At 33.5% G+C, this 16,871-nt stretch overlaps 1 protein-coding gene across 2 annotated transcripts; it reads left to right on the top strand.

The window, feature by feature from the left end:
- The first annotated feature begins 11,578 nt into the window (after positions 1 to 11,578).
- On the top strand, positions 11,579 to 14,912 carry LOC103992313 (alpha-humulene synthase-like). 2 transcript variants are annotated; one of them, XM_065158111.1, is made up of 7 exons: positions 11,579 to 11,779; positions 11,922 to 12,166; positions 12,429 to 12,801; positions 12,983 to 13,201; positions 13,399 to 13,534; positions 13,735 to 13,983; positions 14,463 to 14,912. In XM_065158111.1, exons 1-7 carry the CDS (start codon positions 11,688 to 11,690, stop codon positions 14,754 to 14,756), a joined length of 1,608 nt encoding a protein of 535 aa, XP_065014183.1. In that variant the 5' UTR covers positions 11,579 to 11,687; the 3' UTR covers positions 14,757 to 14,912. The 2 variants fall into 2 exon arrangements, with proteins under 2 accessions (XP_065014183.1, XP_065014181.1); XM_065158109.1 differs by having other exon boundaries at positions 11,646 to 11,779; positions 11,908 to 12,166.
- The last annotated feature ends 1,959 nt before the right edge of the window (positions 14,913 to 16,871 follow it).

Consider the following 16,871-nt stretch of genomic DNA (forward strand, 5'->3'; position numbering starts at 1 on the left):
GCAAGCTAATTAGATAGCAAGTATTGAACATAAAAGCTAGCAAGTTTTAGAGAAAGAATGTAAGATAGCATTTTTGCCTCTTGTTGAAGTGTGCAAGCTAGCAATTCTTGCTTTCTTTTGCAATGTGCAAGTTGCAAGTTTTACTTCTTGAGATAGGCAAGATAGCACTTTTGCTTCTCTTGAGATTTATAAGTTTACAATTTTTACTTCTCTTTAGATGTGCAAGCAAGCAAGTAAGTTTTTTTACCTTGGAAATGTGCAAGCTAACAAATTTATCTCCCCCTTTGTCATTGTCAAAAAGAAGAGAAGAATATAATTTTGTAATTATTTTTTTTTACTATAATTTTCAAATCATGACAAAGGTAAAGTATTAATTTTATTTTAATATGTTTACACATCATTATAGTTTTAAATTAAAATATGCATAATTTCAAAACATTACATTTCATCCTTCATGCATGATACCAAAAATAAGTCATCACTATGGCATATCATACATGATACTCAAGCATTCATGATATATCATTTTAGCAACAAATCATAGTATTGCATGCATCATTCCAAATCATAAATAATTCAAATCATGATGGTTTCAAAATGTCAAATTACATTACATCCTATCATATATGATCATAACTTCTCATGAGTATTGCATAATTTTATATCATCACATGAAAGATAACAAGGAAAATTTGATGATGAGATATACTTTATGAATACAAGGAATTATAAAAATCATATCATGAAAGATAAGATCATGTGAATACCAAAAGACATGATTCATTTTGATAAATATTCTCTTTAGTGAATAGAAAAAAGAAACATAGGAGTAAAAGATTTTAATTCATTATAAGAAATCTTATGATTCATATAGAAAATCCCCTTTTTAGTAAATGGTAAAAGAAACATAAAAAAACAAAGAAGAGATCTTGATTCACATAAAATAGAAAATATCTCAAGAGAAAATTCATGATTCGATTAGAAAAATCTCATTTAGATTTAAATCATCAAATCATCAAAATCTTTTTCATAGTGAAAGAGATTCATATAAATAGATTTATCAATATCCTTTTTAAAAACTCGATAAGATAGGGATTGAGAAATTTTTAAGAAAAATATTTTTCTCTTTTTTTTGTTTGATTTATTTCACACAAGCATATCCAAGTTTTTTTTATGCTAAATCAAAGCATGCATCATCGTTTAAGACTAAAAAATAAATTTCATCATCAAAATCATCATGACAAAAAATATAACACATTAAACATAAGGCTTCTTTAAACAAGAGATTTGATTTATCATTTTAATTTTAATGATAATACTTTTTTTTTATGTGTTTCATTTTATGTTATTGATTTCATATAAGTATGCTCAAGTTTTCATATGAAAACCATCCATCATGTTTAAAACCGAAAAAGCAACTTTCATTACAATAAAGATCAATAAACCATAAATCACAAAAGAAAATCATCATTACTTTAGGCATGATACCAAAACAATAAAATTTTTAAAACATCATTACTTGGGTATGCATGATATCAAAACATGGTTTCAAGTTTTCAAGATATAACATGCATAATTTCAAACTATAAACTCATTAAGCATGATTTCAAATCATCGACCATGGTTTCAGTGAACAAAAAGTATTTTCAATCAAAATCAAAAAGCAATATAGAAATCATCAAGATACACATTATTACTTCATTACATCATTAAAATATCAAGTATGATTTCATTAAACATAAAGTAATTTTCTTTTTAAATAAATCTAACTTTTCATGCTTAATGCTAGGAGTTAACATACAATTATCATGCTTAAATTTTTATTTTTTTATAAATTACTAGAAAAAGAAGTATGATAATTTTTTATATATTTTCTATTTTTTTACTAACTAATTAAAAATAACTCATGAAAAGCATCAAGTAATTTTAAAATAAATTAAAGGGGTTTCGGGTGAGTCATTTACCTCATTGTGGAAGGCCACCTCATCTTTGTTGGTTTGCTCTTCGTCTTTAGATATGTTCGATTCATCCTTTGGTAACTTCTTCTTCAGTTTTATATACTCATCTTTGGAGTGACCCAGCTTCTCATGTTCATAGCAAGTAGTTATGTTCTTTTTAAGTTTATTTTTATTCTTTGATTCTTGTTTTAAGAACTTCTTAAGCTTTATTGTTAGAAGTCTAAATCCTTCATAATCTTTGGAAGGTTATTCTCATGTTTATTATATACCTTGCACGTCATTTCATATGTCATCAATGAACCAATAAGTTCTTCTAGTAGAAAATTATTGAAGTTCTTTGTCTCTTGTATTGCCATTATTTTAGGATCCCAAATTTTTAGAAGGGATCTTAATATCTTATTAGCAAGTTCAAAATTTGAAAAACATTTGCCAAGAGCTTTTAAACTACTGACGACATTCATAAAATGGGTGTACATGTCAATAATAGTTTCGCTTGGCTTCATTCGAAATAATTCAAAAGAATGCATCAAAAGATTTATCTTAAAATCTTTTACTCTACTAGTGCCTTCATGTGTGATTTCGAGTATATTCCAAATATCAAAAGTCGTTTCACAAATAGAAACTCGATTGAATTCAGTTTTATCCAAAGCACAAAATATAGCGTTCATAGCTCTAGAATTTAAAGAAAAAGTTTTCTTCTTCAAATCATTATATTCGTTCATTAGAGTAGAAGACTTTTGAAAACTGAATTCGACTATATTCTATAAATCGAGATTCAATGAAAGCAAGAAAACTCTCATCCGAGTTTTCTAATATTTGTAGTCCATCTTATTGAACATGGGAGGACAAACGATAGAAAAGCCCTCTTGAAAGCCGAAAAGAGTCATTTCTCTTGGGTATTAAATCAAACGAGAAATAACATGGCTCGGATACCAACTGTTAGGATCGAATCGGCACTAGGGGGGTGAATTAGTATATCGAACAAAATTACATCATTTCAAAATTCTTTCGTCCAATTAAAACCAATTTCAAAAATATGTTAACTTAAAACACATTTGTAAGAGTGTGCAGCTAGAGTAATGAGGAAACATGATAGTTTGAAATAAATGTAAATAGCAAAGTAAAAATACAAACCATATTTTATAGTGGTTCGATCGTCATGACCTACATCCACTCCTGATTCCTCTTCCGTCGAGGCCATCGGCATTCACTAATGATCTTCTTTCAATGGATAAATATCAACTACCCTTTTACACCTCTCTTCTCCTTTTCATAGGTTTAGGAGATGATATTTTATAACCCTATTTTATAAGGTATCCCTCGTACACCTCCCTTAGAACTCTCTCTAAGATTTAGGAGGGAACTCAACTTTCTAATAAGATTTACAACTTTAGAATCATAGAGTTTTGCTCAATTTTCTTATTAATATATACAATAATAGCTGAGGTATTTATAGACCCTAAATAACTTCAAAACTTAGAGCCAAAATTCAAATCCCTGAGATTTCGGGGTACAGATGGTACCACCGCCTACAGCCTGACACTGGAAGATACCATCGCCTAGGAGACTGTATCTAGGCGGTGCCACTGGCCAGACTAGTGGTACCACTACCTGACATAGTCTTAGAGACTGTGTTACTATGATTTCACTTGTTGGGTCACTGTTTAGACCTTTTTACTTGGCCCAACATAGCCTAAACTTGGGCCCAATTAACCCCTAATTGAGTTGGCCCAATTCCAACCTAATTATGTGCTAACTATGAATTTTAAGGCATACACTAAGCAAATCAAGTCCGGTTAGTCTAGGTTTCTTCCAGTGAACTTCTAGCGAACTTCCGATAATTTCTCGACAATGTTCCAACGGACTCCCGGTAAGCTCCTGTACTTCACGATAATCTTCTTGGTGAGTTCTGACAAGCTTCTTTGGCAAGCTCCTGGACTTCTTAGTCAATTTCGGTAGAACTTCCGATGAATGTCCGAACTTCTAACGAACTCTCGATCTCCCAACGAAATCTCATTCTTAATTCCGGGACTTCATTTTGATTTATGTCTTAATCGCTATCATAGTTAATCCTGCACACTTAAAACCTACTTCGATCTAGACAATTATTACAAAGTTTGAATCAAATATTATCCGATATGTCATTGGTTTATCGATACTTCATTTGATTCTTCGGCGCATCACCCTCTCTTGTAGCTTATTGTCTAATTGACTAGTTAACCTCCGTAACTCCAATTTCCTTGATGTAATTTTTGCTCTTCTTGGCCCAATGCCTGATCCCATGGCCTGACGCCTTCTATCGATATGTCGATTAATCTTTCAGCGCAACATCTAATCTTCTGACATATTTTACTCCAGCCTAATATGATTATTCCTATTTTAATTATATCTTTCTGATCAAAGCTTCCTATGTCACTCAAAATGTAAATCAAATCATAAACGCTGTCAATTGGTTTATCATCAAAATATAAGATTCAAGATAAACTATTATGATTTAAATGAGTAAATTAAAGAACTCATTTATTGAGGCATAGATCAATATCATCATACTTTGGGAGAAGATAGGAATATTGAGCATGCAATATGAAATCAGTGTAAATATTTTTTATTATTTATAGAAGATTACATAAGGATAATGTTTGTATATTGTCTAAAAGAAAAAGTTCGAAGTCGACTGATATTTCTTTTTGGCAAAAAAATATCAATAGAAGAGAGAAGTTGATTGTACTACAATTAAAGCATACGATGCTGTAATAGTGGAAGGATATTAAAAAAGACCTAAATATGATTATGCTAACATGGTCAGATTCCTAGATGGGATTATCTTTAACATTTCTATCCTTTGTATGAGGCTGAAGGTTGTCAAGTTCAGCTTTATCCCTAACAACTTTTAACACTTTTTCCTTCCATCTTGCATTTTTTTAGGAGAACTCACGAATTACTCTTCCTTTTGGAACGCTGATGCAACAGTCTTGCCCAGCAGCTGTAACTCTCTTTCTTACGTGCTAGTGCGTTTCCTTTTAGTAGTAGGTCCAAATATAAGTATGTCCAAATATAACATGCGTCTCATGTGTTATTTAAGAAAAATACATTAATATATTCTCTCTTCTATTTATATAAATTAAGAAAAATAATTTTCCTCAATAGAATAGAGGATTTTTCTCAACAGAATAGAAAGATTTCCTCATAATCTTCTATATAGTGCTCCTGATAAGGATACCAATCTTAGATCGATGTAAAGAATGGTTTATAAATGAAAAACTTTGTGAGTAGGACAAGAGTAGATCGTTGCTACTATTACGATTGCTGTTGCTGTGAGGGCACAAGCGTTCCTTTCGTTATCCGTAAGTCCGCCCTTCGTTCTCCTTAAGTCCACCAACTTTTGGCAGATGGCTGCAGCGACCTTTTTTCACGTTGCTGGTCTCAACGACGTTGGTCACTGGCCAAAGGCAAGAGCGAAACTTGACTTTTCTCAAAGTTTTATTGAAGAAATGAAAATACTTCAATACATTAACATGTTTCCTCTTCTATTTATATAAATTAGGAAAAAAGATATAGTTAAAGAAATCTTATCTTATAACCTCCCGTATTTAAGTTGTGGAGCTGATCGTCCACCATTGAGAATGAGTTAAGCACAGCCACGTGTTTGCCGGAAGGCATGAAACATCTGCCGATCGATTGAAATAGATGTGGTACGAGACGTCGCATCATATACATGTGGTTCGGGACATTTCGTCAAGCGTTCATTAATATTTGGAGGTCCCATCATAGATATGTGATCTATCAAATGGAACTTCCTCCACACAATCTCATATGTGACCATGAGAGAGATAGATGTGAATTCCAACAATTTTCTTCTAATATATATTAAGTAAAATCCAATTTTTTTTCCCTAACTATTTAAGTATAATTGGACAAATTTTCGAAAGAAATTGTTTTTTTAAACTTTTGTCAAAAAAAATATTTTATTTCTAGAATTTTTTAATAATATATATTTTAATATCCGGAATACTCTTTAACTTGATAGCCACCTACCAACAGATGGATTAGAGCAGTTGACTATGCTGCAAGGAAAGCACACAATACTGTAATATCGGAAGGAATAACGATTCTTGAAGCCCTAAATTTTACAGAGCAGGAGGGCTTGAGCAAGATTTGGATATGCTCTGATTCTGCTGTCTTGACTGATGCTACCCTTCGTACGAGGCTGAAGGTTGTCGAGTTCAGCTTCATCCCCCACGCAACTTAACACTTCTGGTCACAATCATCTTTTTGTGTTTTTGGGAAGGCTGATGCGACAGCCTTGTCGAGCAGCTGTAACTCTCTTTCTTGAGTGCTAATTCATTCTTTTTTTCCCAAAAAAACAAAAAACAAAAACAAAACTGCAGCTGTAGCTCACATATAAGTCCAAATGTACATCTCATTTGAGGCTGCAGCTACGGGTGACTCCCAGTATTGAAGTCATCCACCACCGAGAAGAGATGAGCACATCCACGTGTTCGCCGAAGGGCGTCGAACACGAAAACAGACTCACAAAGTATTTATTTGAATACTTGTATTTATTTGATGGAAACACGTATTTATTTGAATTTGAGTCAAGTAAAATCCAACATGTTTTGGGTACAATCTTTCTATATTAAGTAAAATCCAAATCTGATCTTCAAGTTGAATTCCAACATGTTTTATTTAATTTAAATATGTTAAATATAATTTAAGCTTATCTAAACTTGAGTCTAAGATTTAAGTCAGGAAAATGATCCCTAAATATTTAGAAGTAAGATTGTATATCCAGATCTCACATTGGTAAGATTTTTTTTAATTTAAATCTAACTAAATTGTTATTTGAATATTCAAATTAGATTTGAGTGCATATTTTTCTTTATTAAAATTCAATTGATCCTATTGCTAAATCACAAGCATGATAGATTTATTTCTTTATAGGAAGTTAAATCATTATTAATAGACCAATATAAGCAATACAACCACAAACTCCCTCAATCAAGTCTCCTCCTATCACAACCACAAACTCCCAATGGGGCTACTATCATCGAGAGAGTGGTTGAAATGTTATTCATGGACCACCACGAGGAATACGACCTAAGACTCCCCGACGAAAGAACTTGACCCTATAGATTATAACCTTTTTTCAATAGAAGGAACACAACCGCAAACTCCCTCAACTAGGTCTCCTCCCACATATCCATCATAGTTTCATTGAGACTGATGGGGCTACTATCATCAAGAGAGTGGTTGAAATATTATTCATGGACCACTACGAGGAATACGACCTTAGACTCCCGATGAAAGAACTTGGCCCTATAGATTGCAGCCTTTTATTATTATAGGAAATTTGATAGTAAATAAGATTTCGATAAAATCTTGCTACTTTATTAAGGAAAATCCCCCCTCCTAACCGGTATAAATAGGAAGAATATATCAATAAAAAATATCACTTTTATCTTCTATCTTGTATCATGGTATTAGAGTAAGAAATCAAAATATCAAAGTTATCATTGATGACTTAGCTTTGATAGGTCATTCCCTATATGAAGAAAAAGTCATAATCCATACCCTTAATGGCCTTGGAGTTGAGTACAAGGAATTGGTAGCCACAATTCGAGTACGCAACTCACCAATGTTATTCGAAGAATTCTATAACAAGTTGACTGACTATGAAATATATTTGAAACACGAGGACAAGTTGCCTGAACCAACCATCATAGCTCAAGTCAGTCAAAAGTCCAAGTGGAAGAGCAACTAATACAACAAGAACATTAACAAAGGTTTGGCGAAAATATCTCTTGACCCTATGAGTCTAAAATAAACCCCCCTTTATTAGCATCATCAACATTCCTATCAAGGTGGCAACTCCAATAAGCATCAACCCTAGTGTCCTGGACTCACAAGTCAACAAAGAGTCATTTGCCAACTGTATGATAAAGCTGGATACTCCGTAAAAATCTATCGGTTTCGACCCAGAGTCCTTGCTCCATCACAGTGACCTTAGGTGAATCTCATGACTACTCTGACTACTAGTCAACTCAATTGTATTATGGACTTTGGTGCATCTTATTATATTATCTTTGATCTTCAGAACTTGTCTATCCATAATAATTATAGCGACAATGAAGATATCATCGTCGTTGATGGTAAAAGACTTCCTATTACTCATACTAGTTTTATAACGCTTAATTTCGATACCGCAACTTTTACACTTGATAATGTTCTATGTGCACCTCATATTAAACGAAACCTCATTTTTGTTTTTGAATTCTGCAAACATAACAATACTTCAATTGAATTTTTTTTAACTCTTTTTTTGTCAAGGATTTGAGCACAGGGGCATTCTTGGTCCAAGGCGAGAATAAAGGCAACATTTACAAATTATCATCAACTCCATAAATAACTCAGCCCACTGTTCGCTCTTCGATTGTAGCTCCAATCGATGTGTGGTATCGTCGTCTTGGTCATCCCTCATTCTTTATTTGGTAGAAATTATTTTCTCATTACTCTCTTCCTATTTTTAAATCAAGTAGCTTTATAACTTATTGTGATGCATATTTTAGTAATAAAAGTCATAGATAATCCTTTGACATATTCTACATATCCTATTCTAAATTGTTTAAAATTATTTATACCGATGTTTGGGGCCTGCTCCAATCATTTCTTTTGACAAATTCAGATTTTATGCCATTTTTATAGATTATTTCACTAAGTATACATGGTTATATCCTCTTCATCGTAAATATGAAGTTTCTACAATCTTTACCAACTTTAGAAAGTTGATTGAGAACTATTTTTAGTCTACAATCAAAACAGTTTACTCTAATGGTGATGGTGAATTTCAAGCCCTAACATCTTATCTCTCTACTTGTAGTATATAACATCTCAAGTTACCCCCACATACTCCTTAACTAATTGGCTCTACCGAATACAAACATCGACATATAGTTGAAATTGGTTTCACACTTCTACATCAGGCCTCCATGCCTTCTGGACAACAACCTTTCAAACTATAATATACCTTATTAATTGTATGCTTATGCTAGTCATACAATATCAATCTTCATTTGAAATACTATTTCATAAATCTCCAAGCGTTCAGAAACTTAAAGTATTTGGTTGTCTATATTATCTATGGTTACATCCCTATACCTCCCATAAGATAACATCAAGATTTAAGCCTTACATTTTCATCGGATATTCTTTTGAATATAATGCTTTCTGATGCTATAACTTCCAAACTAAAAAAATCTTTATATCATGCCAAGTTATTTTTGTGGATTCTATCTTTTCTTTCCAAAACTATGAGTCTCCTACCATGCAAACTATTTCAACAAACATTCATCATTGGAGTATACCTCTATCCTATTAGACGAGCCTCCCATGACACCATCTAGTTCCTCTCCTCAAGATCCACACTCTACTACTACTCTAGTTCAACAATAGCTCATTCCCTCAATTACTACTTCACTCCCTTCTTCTCAAGTTTCTCCCATTCATGAGCCAATATATTTAGAATCACAACCATTGTCTTTACCTTCTTCAAGACCCAGTGACACTGATGTACCTTAGCCTGATCCTGCCCATGTCAATGACTCTCCACCGCTTATACCAACAATACAACCTCACAATCCCATATCCTCTAGCCATCCAATGATAACACACTCTAAGAGTGGTATTTTCAAACCACATTAAATCATTGACCTACATGCTATCACAAAATCTTCACCTAAGACCATTGAACTCACCATATTCACTCAAGCCCAAAAATCTTAACACTGGCATAAAGTCATGTGCGAATAATATGATGCCCTCCTCCATAACTCAAAATGGAACCTTGTATTCTTTCATCACAAATAAAACATCATCGGGTGTAAGTGAGTTTTTCAAATTAAGCGGAACCCAGATGGATCAATTGCCAGATATAAAGCATGTCTAGTTGCCAAAGGGTTTCATTAACGACCTGGTATTGATTTCACTAAGATATTCAGTCATATTGTTAAACTTATAACAATTCGACCTATCCTAAGTTTGGCCACCACTAGAGGCGGACAATTACAAAAACTAGATGTTAATAATACCTTTTTATAGGGGACTCTAATTGAAAACGTATTTATGCAACAACCTCATGGTTTCATCTATCCTCAATATCCAATGCATGTTTGTAAACTACAAAAGACTATTTATGGACTTCGTTAGTCTTCAAGAGCCTAATACACTAAACTTGGCTCGTTTTTTACTCTAATTGGCTTTATCAACTCTAAGTCTGATATCTCATTATTTCTATGACAACAACATATAGGCATAATGTATCTTTTGGTGTATTTTGATTATATTATTGTCACGAGCAATAATCCTATGGAGATCTAGACATTCATCAAGTAATTGACAGATCGATTTTTCCTTAAAGATCTAGGAACCTTGAGCTACTATTTAGGAGTGAAAGCAACATATACATCTTTAGGTCTCTTCTTGTCATAAAGAAAATATATTCAAGATTTATTATTAAAGATAAACATGCAAGACACAAAAGAGGTTACAACTCCCCTCTCTACTAGTGAATCACTCAAATTATGTGATGGAAGTTTTGCTATGGAACTCACTGTAGTTGGCTCCTTATAGTACTTAGCTCTCACCCACCCAGACATCTTTTTTACGGTCAATAAATTATTATAATTTATGTAGTAGCCATCTGAGAAAATACAGGACTTGGTAATAACAAGTGAATTAAGGTGGGACAAAAGGCAAGGAACACTTGAATCTGGCCTGGCATTAGCGCCACCACCACGTCGGGTTGAAAGGATTTCATTGATTTCGTTACTATGCATTGGTCTGCAGTCAAATGAATCATGTGATATCTTAAAGGAACCCTCAATCATGGTCTCTTTCTCCGCAAACACTCTCCACTTCTCTATGCTTTTGTTAACACCGATTAGGCAAGAAACTTTGATGATAGAACATTCACGTCGGGGTATATTATTTTCTTTAGAGCTAGTCCAATCAGTTAGAGTTCTAAGATGCAAAAGACAATTGCATTGAAGCTGAATACCATGTCATCGCTACCGCTGCTGCAAAACTCAATTGGGTTACAAATCTGCTCAAGAAACTCAATATTAACTCCACTTTTACTTCTACAATATATTGTGATAATGTCAGAGCTACCTACCTGTGTACCAATCCAGTGTTCCACTCTCTCATGAAACATATTGCCATCGACTTTCACTTCATGTGAGATCAAGTTCTCCGACATCAACTACGTATTTCTCATGTACATACGACTGATTAACTAGCATACTCACTCACGAAATCTATCGCCCATAAATTATTTTCATTCCATCGATCCAAGATCGACATCCTTGACAGGAGTACCATCTTGCAAGTTCATGATAGAAGATAAAATTTTCCCAACTGCATGAGAAAATCTCGCTACTTTGTTGAGAAAAATTCTTCCTCCTAATCTGTATAAATAGGAAGAACCTATCAATAAAAAATATCACCTCTATCTTCTGTCTTGTATCAAATGATAACGATTGATGGATGACAAAGAGGAGCATAACCTATACAAAGTGGATAGTTGTGGCTAAGAGTTGTTTTTTCTACCACAACTACCGAATGTATTTCCTTATAAATTCCAACACTAGGCAACAAGCTATCGCGACCTCCCAGGTTTTGGTTCCACAAAAAAAAAAATGGAGACTATGGGTTTGCAGTCACTTGCTCCAGGTGATGAGGTTGTGGATCGTAAGTCTGCAGGCTATCATCCGAGCGTGTGGGGAGACTACTTCATCCTACACGGCCAGTCGTCCCCTCAAACACAGGCATGTAACGCCATCACATCTTTAAACATATGCGTATGCCTGAAATGCTCGAGTTCTCAGCAAGAAGGGACGATTCCGAGTTCAAAATATGTGCATTCATTACTTATTTTTATTCATGGATGATGCAGAAGTGTGATGCAAGGATGAAAGAGAGAGCTGAAGAGCTGAGGGGGCAAGTAAAGAGCATGTTCGATGATACTACTGATCTGCTGCAGACCATGGAGCTGATTGATTCAATCCAGCTTCTTGGATTGGATTATCACTTTCAGAAGGAAATAAGCGAAGCACTAAGTCGAATCCATGATGCTGATATTGACGACCACGGTCTTTACCACACTGCTCTCTGGTTTCGGCTGCTCAGACAACACGGACATTATGTGTCCCCAAGTAATCCGCTTAATTCCTTAAAATAAAGCAGTATTTGTATGTGTGATCCAAAACAATACGATATTTTTTATCATCTTTTATTTAATTCAATCATAGATTTTGACAGTACCAATAATATTTTTTTGGTAAAATAAACATAAAAACCACTCACAAAAGTCTTTATTTTGATTATCACATAATCATTTAAAACAGTAAATTAATTTTGATATTATGGCTTTATGTTTTTTTTTCTAAAAGCAAAAAATCTTTTGTATTTCTGTAGATGCCTTTAACAAGTTCAAAGATGAGGGAGGAAGTTTCATGTCTACGTTGGGCAGTGATGTGAAGGGACTACTAAGCTTGTACAACGCAGCCTATCTTGGGACTCATGGGGAGATCATTCTTGATGAAGCCATCTCTTTTACGAAGAATAACCTAGTGTCTGCATTAGCTGATCTTAAACCACCATTAACAACGCAAGTGTCTCTCGACCTCGAGACACCTCTCTGTAGAAGAATGAGAAGGCTCTTGGCAAGAGATTACATCTCCATCTACCAAGAGGACGCCACACGAGATGATGCCATCCTGGAGCTTGCAAAGTTGGACTTCAATTTGTTGCAATCTCTTCATCGCGAGGAACTTAAGAACATCACCAAGTAAGCTCCTCCTCAATTCTGAATTCCTTGGAGCTATATTTCTTCTGGATTTTCATAAAGAAAAAAGATACAATCAAGTTGCAAATGTAAACAAGTGCAGGCTAATTGCTGAGATTGGTTTCTCCTCCCTTCAAATTTAAATTGATATGTAATACCATTTTGATTTGTGAACGACTTGAAGGTGGTGGAATGATTTAGCCCCCTCAAAAAATCTCAGTTTCGCTCGAGATCGATTGGTGGAATGTTACTTCTCGATTCTGGGAGTATACTTTGAACCCTACTATTCTCATGCACGAGTGATAACGACCAAGGTGGCTGCCCTTACTTCAATTCTGGACGACATATATGATGTCTATAGCACATTGGAGGAGAGTCAACGACTTACTGAGGCAATTCAAAGGTTCACAAATCTCTTATGGATGGATATATTACATTTTACTATCATGGATCAACAAATGATAACAAAAAGTACCACTAATAATATCACATAATAAAATAAAATATTGTATAATAGTTTTATTCATTGTGTATAGCAAAATAACAACATGTATGTTTATGTTCTATTTTTCTAAAGTGGTGAAACTAATACATATGCAGGTGGGATGCAAAGGTTGTTCATCAATTACCAGAGTACATGAAAGATTATTATCTAAAGCTAATGCACACCTTTGAAGAGTTTGAAGATTTATTGGCTTCCAGTGAGAAATATCGCATAACCTATCTAAAGAAAGCGGTGAGTGATGAGATTATAATGTTCATCTTACTTTCACTTTTATTAATTAGCATTACATGAGTAATAAACAAATACACTAATGGCCAATGCAAAGAATAAGCGTTTGAGATGCGACAATATTGAACTTAGATTGTCTGACTCGTAGATGCTACTCATGCATTACCAACATTAAGGAATGGTTTTGTTTTACTTGGGTACAGATGAAAGATTTATCTGAAGCTTATTTTGAGGAATCCAAATGGAGAGATCAACATTATGTACCGACTTTGGAAGAACATCTACATGTTTCCCTCATAAGTTCAGTATATCCTATGCTCGAATGTGCCTCTTTCGTTGGAATGGGAGAAATAGCAACTAAGGAGGCATCTCAATGGATTACTAGTTTCCCAAAAATTGTCCAAGCTTCTGCAATAATTGCTCGTATCATGAATGACATTACTTCACACGAGGTATGGTCATAATATAATCTTCTGTGTTTTATATCATATAAACATTTTTCATAGTAAATTTTGCACTGATTTTTGTCATAGTAGAAATATGAGAACACAAAAAAAAAGAAAAAAAATAATATACATTCTCCAATTAGATGAGATGGACCATAATTGAGGTTTAATAGGTAATCTCCAAAGGTTGTCTTCAATATTCCTTGTATTTATCACCTCAAAAGCATTTCTTGTGTCACTCAATTGCATTATCAAAGTTTTGCTGAACTCCTTAAATGATTTTATATTAAGAAATCTAGTACAAATGAAAAAACTCAAGTTCGTAAGCTTCCAAATCTGTAGATTCCCAAATTCCTCTCATCTACACCTTGTTATCGATAATAGTCTCTTATTATGTTTTAATATAATGATCATGTAAATCCTGAAAGGATCCCTCAGAATTCAGTTTGAAGAACTTTAATCCTCTTTTTTCATGAAATTTGCAGTTGGAACAAACTAGGGAACATGTTGCCTCCACAGTCCAATGCTACATGAAAGAGTACGGAACAAATATGCATGTGGCATGTAAGAAGCTCCGAGGTCTAGCTGACGATGCATGGAAGGATATAAACAAAGAGTGCCTCAATCCAGTTGCATTCTCCATTGATTTACTTGAAAGGATTGTTAATTTTTCACGAATAATAGAAAATATATATAAGTATATCGATGGATACACCAACTCCTCTACAAAGATGAAGGAATACATCTCCTCGTTACTTGTACAACCTATTCCAAGTTAATTGTATGACGATGCTTGCTTCTTTTATTGATCCTTTATTCTGAAATATATTTAAGCCTTTGTAAACTAAAGGCTGCAGGTAAAGTGAACGTTTACTGTAATAGCCCTGTGAAGCTCAAGCCAGTGTTATCTATGGAAAACAGAAATCCTTGCTTAACAGTAGGTCAAAGCAATTTGCAAGTTGCTGGTATACTGCTCACTCTTTTGAGTCCTTCAATTTGCAAGTTCAAACCATGTTTATCGTGAAGACAATAAGGTTAAAGCCACTGTTAGCTCGAATAATGCTTTTCCATCATTGCTCTCCTGTCTTTTAAGCTATGCTATTTCAGAAACTCCTTGTATTAGGCTAATGAAGCAATAAATTTGTTTATTCTTTTTGGAAAACACAATTTGCAAGTTGCTGGTTAATTCTTGCGGCTTACCTAAATGATAATTACTCTGTGGAAGAACTTGTAGGCCTACTGCTTGCCAACTTTAGAAAGGCTCTTGAAGTTGTTACTCTAAAAAGAATGTAGGAAAGATGCGGTTGGGTTTTGTATATATATATATACATATATATATACATATGTATACATATATGTATACATATGTATATACATATGTATACATATATGTATACATATGTATATACATATGTATATATATATATATATATATATATATATATAAACATATATATATACATATGTATACATATATATATACATATGTATATATATGTATATGTATATGTATATGTATATATACATATCCATATACATATACATACATATACATATGATTTGTGTTTTTTTTCAAGAAGCAAAATTATATTAGCTAAACTATAAAATTACAAATGGAGCTGCGCAAATCAGAGCACAAAAAATAAACCAATTGAGAGGGTCACTCCTCTCTCTGAAAATATATAGCTTTTGTCCATGTAGCATGTGAAGCTAGCCACTTGGCAGTTTCATTTCATTCTTTATATACATGCGTCACAAGAATGATGCTTCCTAGGAGATTAAGTCAAAAAAAAAAAATTTCAATTAAATTTTAGGAGAACGAAGAGGAACCTTTTCTTAAGTCTATTGGCTGTGCTTGGATATTATTTTGCAAATAATGTTACAAAGGGTGAAGGGTCTATAATCTATGATCATGGTGGCATTGATATTTTTGGGAATGAGCAACATGTGGGTTTTAGGTAAAATGTATTAATCATTGTGAAAGCTACATAATACTTAATGAATCATAACTTTTAATTCATTCTAGTACCTATGGTAAAATATTTTACACAATGAATCCGTTCGGTCTAAGACTCTTGCCAAGGCCCATTTGGTTGAGAGCAATAATAATCTCATCCAATAAGAATGGTTTACGAAGACTGATATGATTAGTAGAGAAAATACTTGCAAGTTAAGACAAGTATGGCATTCGAGAGGAGAGACCTGTTGATAGTAATCCAAAGGTTGGTGCACTAAGTAGCAAAAGAAAGAGAATCTATGTGTTTGACTTCATTCGAGTCATAGTTAATGATCAGGTGGATAGAGTTCATCCTCTCTTGAGGTTGAAAATTTTATGAAAAAAATTAGAGTTGAGTAACAGAGTTGTCTGTTAAGGATTATGCCCTTATTACATAGTAAAGTGAGTCCCTTCCTGAGAGGGAAAGAGAGGCATCCTTGGCTTCAACAGTAGTGATCTCTTCCGAATTGGATTTTATAAGGATTTCTGCCTTGCTTTAATAACGATGTCAGCTATATTTGCTCCATGATTATTTTGATACATGATAAAAATATTTAATCCGACAACACATGTTCTGATCAAAATATTATGGTTTGGTGACTAAAAAATAGAGTCATAACATTAAAAAATAGAGTCATAACATTTTTGTGATGTCGCCGCTAAAATATTTCCATTCTTTGATCATAAATTTCAAAATTTTTAAATCATTTTAGTATATATTAGACTATAACGTATTTCTTGATTTTTGGCGGTGGAATTGAGAATGAAAATGATTGAGAATGTGTAGGTCTTCCTTCTTGTACTCAAAACATGTTGAATTTTATTTGACTCAAATTCAAATAAATACATGTTTCCATCAACCGACGACTAGTTGTTTTGGACGTCAATTTGTGAGTAT

This window comes from Musa acuminata, chromosome BXJ3-7, assembly GCF_036884655.1.
Source record: "Musa acuminata AAA Group cultivar baxijiao chromosome BXJ3-7, Cavendish_Baxijiao_AAA, whole genome shotgun sequence".
Taxonomy (NCBI): Eukaryota; Viridiplantae; Streptophyta; class Magnoliopsida; order Zingiberales; family Musaceae; genus Musa; species Musa acuminata.

What these genes read in the sequence shown, in the direction of transcription:
- LOC103992313 (XM_065158109.1), top strand. Translation starts at nt 11,651, where the DNA reads ATGGAGACTATGGGTTTGCAGTCACTTGCTCCAGGTGATGAGGTTGTG. An exon ending in AGTCGTCCCCTCAAACACAG is followed by an intron (nt 11,780 to 11,907) that starts GCATGTAACGCC and finishes TGGATGATGCAG; the next exon opens with AAGTGTGATGCAAGGATGAA. An exon ending in CTTACTGAGGCAATTCAAAG is followed by an intron (nt 13,202 to 13,398) that starts GTTCACAAATCT and finishes ATACATATGCAG; the next exon opens with GTGGGATGCAAAGGTTGTTC.